Source organism: Vigna unguiculata, chromosome 1, assembly GCF_004118075.2.
Source record: "Vigna unguiculata cultivar IT97K-499-35 chromosome 1, ASM411807v1, whole genome shotgun sequence".
NCBI classification, from domain to species: domain Eukaryota; kingdom Viridiplantae; phylum Streptophyta; class Magnoliopsida; order Fabales; family Fabaceae; genus Vigna; species Vigna unguiculata.
The window spans coordinates 9,742,238-9,746,655 of record NC_040279.1 but is presented as its reverse complement, the minus strand read 5'-3'; the positions used below and the strand labels follow the sequence as shown (position 1 = coordinate 9,746,655).

General features: G+C 29.4%; 1 protein-coding gene across 1 annotated transcript; it reads left to right on the top strand.

The window, feature by feature from the left end:
• Positions 1-2,098: 2,098 nt before the first annotated feature.
• On the top strand, positions 2,099-4,111 carry LOC114177874. The gene is made up of 2 exons (XM_028063501.1): positions 2,099-2,432; positions 3,350-4,111. Exons 1-2 carry the CDS (start codon positions 2,226-2,228, stop codon positions 3,887-3,889), a joined length of 747 nt encoding a protein of 248 aa, XP_027919302.1. The 5' UTR covers positions 2,099-2,225; the 3' UTR covers positions 3,890-4,111.
• Positions 4,112-4,418: the final 307 nt, after the last annotated feature.

Below are 4,418 nucleotides of genomic sequence, written 5' to 3'. Positions count from 1 at the left end.
TTTATGAATATTTCTTTTGTACACTAGCTTACCTTGTTATGTGTTTTATGTTTTATTGTGTTGTTTGTATCTTCTTTTGTAATGATCACCTATTTAATGGGAGTAGATGAAGTTGTAGGTTTAGAGGAACCTTTGGAGGATGAGAAGTCATGAGATAGAGTAGGTTAAAGTTCTTAGGAGCTTTAGTAGTGGTTAGCTTATATATACAACTTGTTGGTTTAGTTTAAGTGTATAAATAATATTTTTTTTTACAGTCCTACCTTTTGTAAAATTGTATTAATATATTTTGTACACTGAATTATCTATTTTGAATATTATAATGAAACATCTTATTTTATTAATTTTAAACTGGGATATTACACATAAAAACTTAACTAATTTGTTTGATTAGATTATAAATTAGTGTGTTTCACTTATACGAAAGTGTTTGATAACTATTTCTAAATAATTTATTTATAAATAAAAATGAAATTTGATTAGTACTCAATTACATAAACTCATTTAAGTTATACAAAAAGCCTGTAAGAGTTTCAAAAATAAATGCAATTATTAAACAAATTAATAATAGTTTAATTATAAAAAAATCTAAATTATAATTATATAATAATATATTTTTATCTAAAAACACACATCTTTTTATATTACTGTACCATTACTAAATACATTATTAGTTAGTTTAGTAAACATTTCTAATCAAATAAGTTAATATATCCCCTCAAACTCATGAACTAAATAATTTATCAAAAGGTAACTTACCAACTACTCTTAAAAAAAAACCATTAACCCGTCTTTCCTAATTTCATAAACTTTGCAATTTATTCTCTTAGAATTTAATGCTAATAAATACTTAGAAACGAATAAATTAATTTTATGCAAGCGCTTAAAGTAATTATTTAATTTGTAATTATTATTATTATTAATATCTCGTTGCTGTTACTATTTTAAAGTAAATATTACACAATATTTATTACCATTGCATTATTGTAAATTAGCCATTATATCATAAATAATAATAAATATAAATAATAATAAATAATATACTACATATAATAGTTATTTTATTAATTTATTTAGTAGTTAGACATGCGCTATTAAAAGGTTTTCTCTTGGAAGTTTCAATTAAAATATTTTTAATTCAATCAAACAAAGTTATACATTACAGATATTTATATATCTAATATACTGCATTAATATATATAAAATTCCTAAAAACTAACGATACAATTATGATCATTAGGAAAACATATCAAATCCTACAATAAACCACTTTCAGAAATATACCAAGATTATTCAAAGTGACATCTTTTAAATTAAATATACCAAGATTCAAACTAAAACCAGGATGAATATTATGATAAGATGGTGTGACCTATTAATGTTGTTAATTGTATGATGTGTTAGTGCTTTATCTAAAATTTTGTGAAAATTAAGAAAAAGCAAAAACAAATAAACAATGCATGGAACAAAGAAATTGGTGGAGTCTGGTGCCCAATTTTAGCTTCTTTGATCTCATACGTGTCAAAGAAGTATTCAACGAAAATTTATTGAGGGTTTGATAATACAAATCGAACGTCACACATCCACAAGGTCCAAAGTTCATTTATGAGCTTAAAACCATTAAAAGTTGTTTGCATATATATTCAATAAAAAAATAAGTAAATAAGAGAATAAATACAAAAAAACATTATATGCCATTATGACGATTATTAATTCTTGTGATAATTATATTACCCAAAAATTGAAAGAGGGTGAATAAATGATTTAAATTAAGAAATTACCGGATTAGGGCACAACTACTACTATTCTATGCATTAAATGCTCCCATTACTTTACATGCCACCCTTTTCTTGAATTCTCTTCCCACTCCTCCACTACCCATTAATTAATACCCCTCCACATTAAATGAAACAATTAATTAAAATTTAATCAAATTCATTTTAAAATTCAAAACCCACGATACTACCAAAGCCAGAAAACTGAATTTAATACAATTTAATTTAATTTAATTCAATGAGGATTTTTTTTGTCTTTTAATTTTACTGTAACGTACCATCACCTATCTTTATTGGCATATATAAATCTCTCACAGTCACACAAATGAAGGAACTCACACATCCCTCTGCTTTCTTCTCTGTTTTCCTTTCTTCTATCTTCTTCTTTCTCTCTCTCTCTCTCTCTCTCTCTCTCTCTCTCTCTCTCTAAATCCTCTGTGAGAACGCGCAGCAATGGCTGCTGAAGTTAGCTCTCTGATTCGGGTCATGGGTGGTGGCTACAAAGAGGAGCAACATCGAACCGTCGGGAACGAATCACACGGTGAGAAATCAACGGCTCTGATTACCCGCGACCTTCTTGGTGGGTCCTCAATTGAATCCCAGGAATTGGACCTCGATTTGCAGGTTCCTTCTGGCTGGGAAAAACGCCTTGACCTTCAGGTTTGTTCAGTTTTTTCTGGGTTTTTATTTTTTTTACGAGAAAATATTATAATAAGAAAGGAAAATAAATAAATAAATAAAACCTTTCTCTTTCACTGGAAAAAGTCATGATTCCTGAATCGGAAATTCTCTTCGTTTGTGTCACGTTTTCGATGAAAAAAATTAACGACGGAATGAAATCGCTGTGTTCTGTTTGTGTTTTCCTTGTTTCACCGTTTCAGATTTTTGCTTTGTTTGTTATGGAGTTCGTTCTTGCTGTAGAATTCTTTGACTGGGAGGCTTTATTTTTTTATTTCAATTTTTTATTATTTATGATTTATGATTTTGATTTGATTATTATTTATGAACAGAATATGTTTATGCGTTCATTGTTGTGCTCTGATTTGGAACGTTTGCTCTTTGCTTTCATGGTATCTGATGATAAGAAACAGAACATTATTATTTTTAGAAGAAAAGGATAAAATTCAAAACTTTTCAGTCGGTGATTTTTTATTATTTTTCTCTTTTGTGGTATGGTTAAACTTTTGCCTTTTAATGTAACATCAGGTTTGTAATTACTCAATTTTCTCCCCTTTGTACCTTTGTATTTATTTCTCATAAAGCTGAATCTATAGGATTCATATTTTCCATGATGTCATTTCTGAACTCTCCCCCATAGATTCATTCACACCCTTCATATCAAATTTCATTCTTCTGCATCTCTCAATTTAACTTGTTTTATCTGTTTGTTATAGTATTTTGTATCAATTAATTCCTACAACCCATGTGAATTTTTTTAGTTAGTGATCTCATAATTGTTCTTACAAATTTCCATCTTTTATGACACTTAGTATGATGATAAGTATGAAAATCAAAGTCATTTTATAGCTCTGTAATTAATTAAACTTTGGTTGGTTGGTGAAATTGTTATGGTGCAGTCAGGGAAAGTGTATCTTCAGAAGTGCAACACCACCACAATAGGGTCTCCACCAGTATCTGATCACAAACTCAATGCAAAGGCAGCAGGGCCAAAGCTTCAGGACCTAAATTTCCCATCTTCATCTTCATCATCCAATGTGCTATTGAACCTCTTTGATGAATCAAGCTTGGACTTGAAACTTGTTTCATCCTCATTGCCCTCAAGCAACTATCAAAGTGTGTGCACCCTTGACAAGGTTAAGTCTGCACTGGAGAGGGCAGAGAAAGAGCCTATTATCAAGAAACGTACTTCATTTTTGAAGCCAACACTCTCAGCATCATCACCCTCTTATTCTTCATCCTCTTCTTCAATCAGGGAAAACACTCAAGAGGAAGAGAGTGAAGAGAAGCTGGCTTCTTCTCCAATGGCTGCAGGGTGCCCTGGTTGTCTATCATATGTGATGATCATGAAGAACAATCCTAAGTGTCCTAGGTGCAACTCTCTTGTTCCTATTCCATCCATGAAAAAACCTAGGATTGATCTCAATATATCAATTTAAGTGCCTGGTTTAGGGTAATTGGTGGAATTGTCTCCATTTTCAGTATAATTTGTTATTTTTTTCAAGGGTTTTGTAAATGGAATGATAGATGATGATAAATTTAGGTTCTTTTAAGGATAGGATTATTTGTTTAGTGATATTGGCCAGGGGTTATTATTGTAAATGGAAAAGGTCATGCTGTCTTACTAGGAATGTTAATAGAAAATTCTCCAATTTCTGACATTTTTGCCTTCTTTTTTACCTGCAATACTGTTAATATGAATCATTATCTCCAATTCCTCCATTTTTTATTTTTTTATTGTTTACAAATCTGTCTTGGTTTTCTTCAATTAATTAATCAATTTTTTTTCTAATTGATTGAATTTGCATCAATTGAATGAATTCATTTAAGGTATACTAAATGTTGATAGTTGGATTCAAAGCTACCATTATTGTCATTAATATTATATGAATATCATGTAGAAATTAGTTTTTTTAATTATTATTTCTTTGCTATTTTTCTTTTCTCTGGCTGTACATAATAACTTTA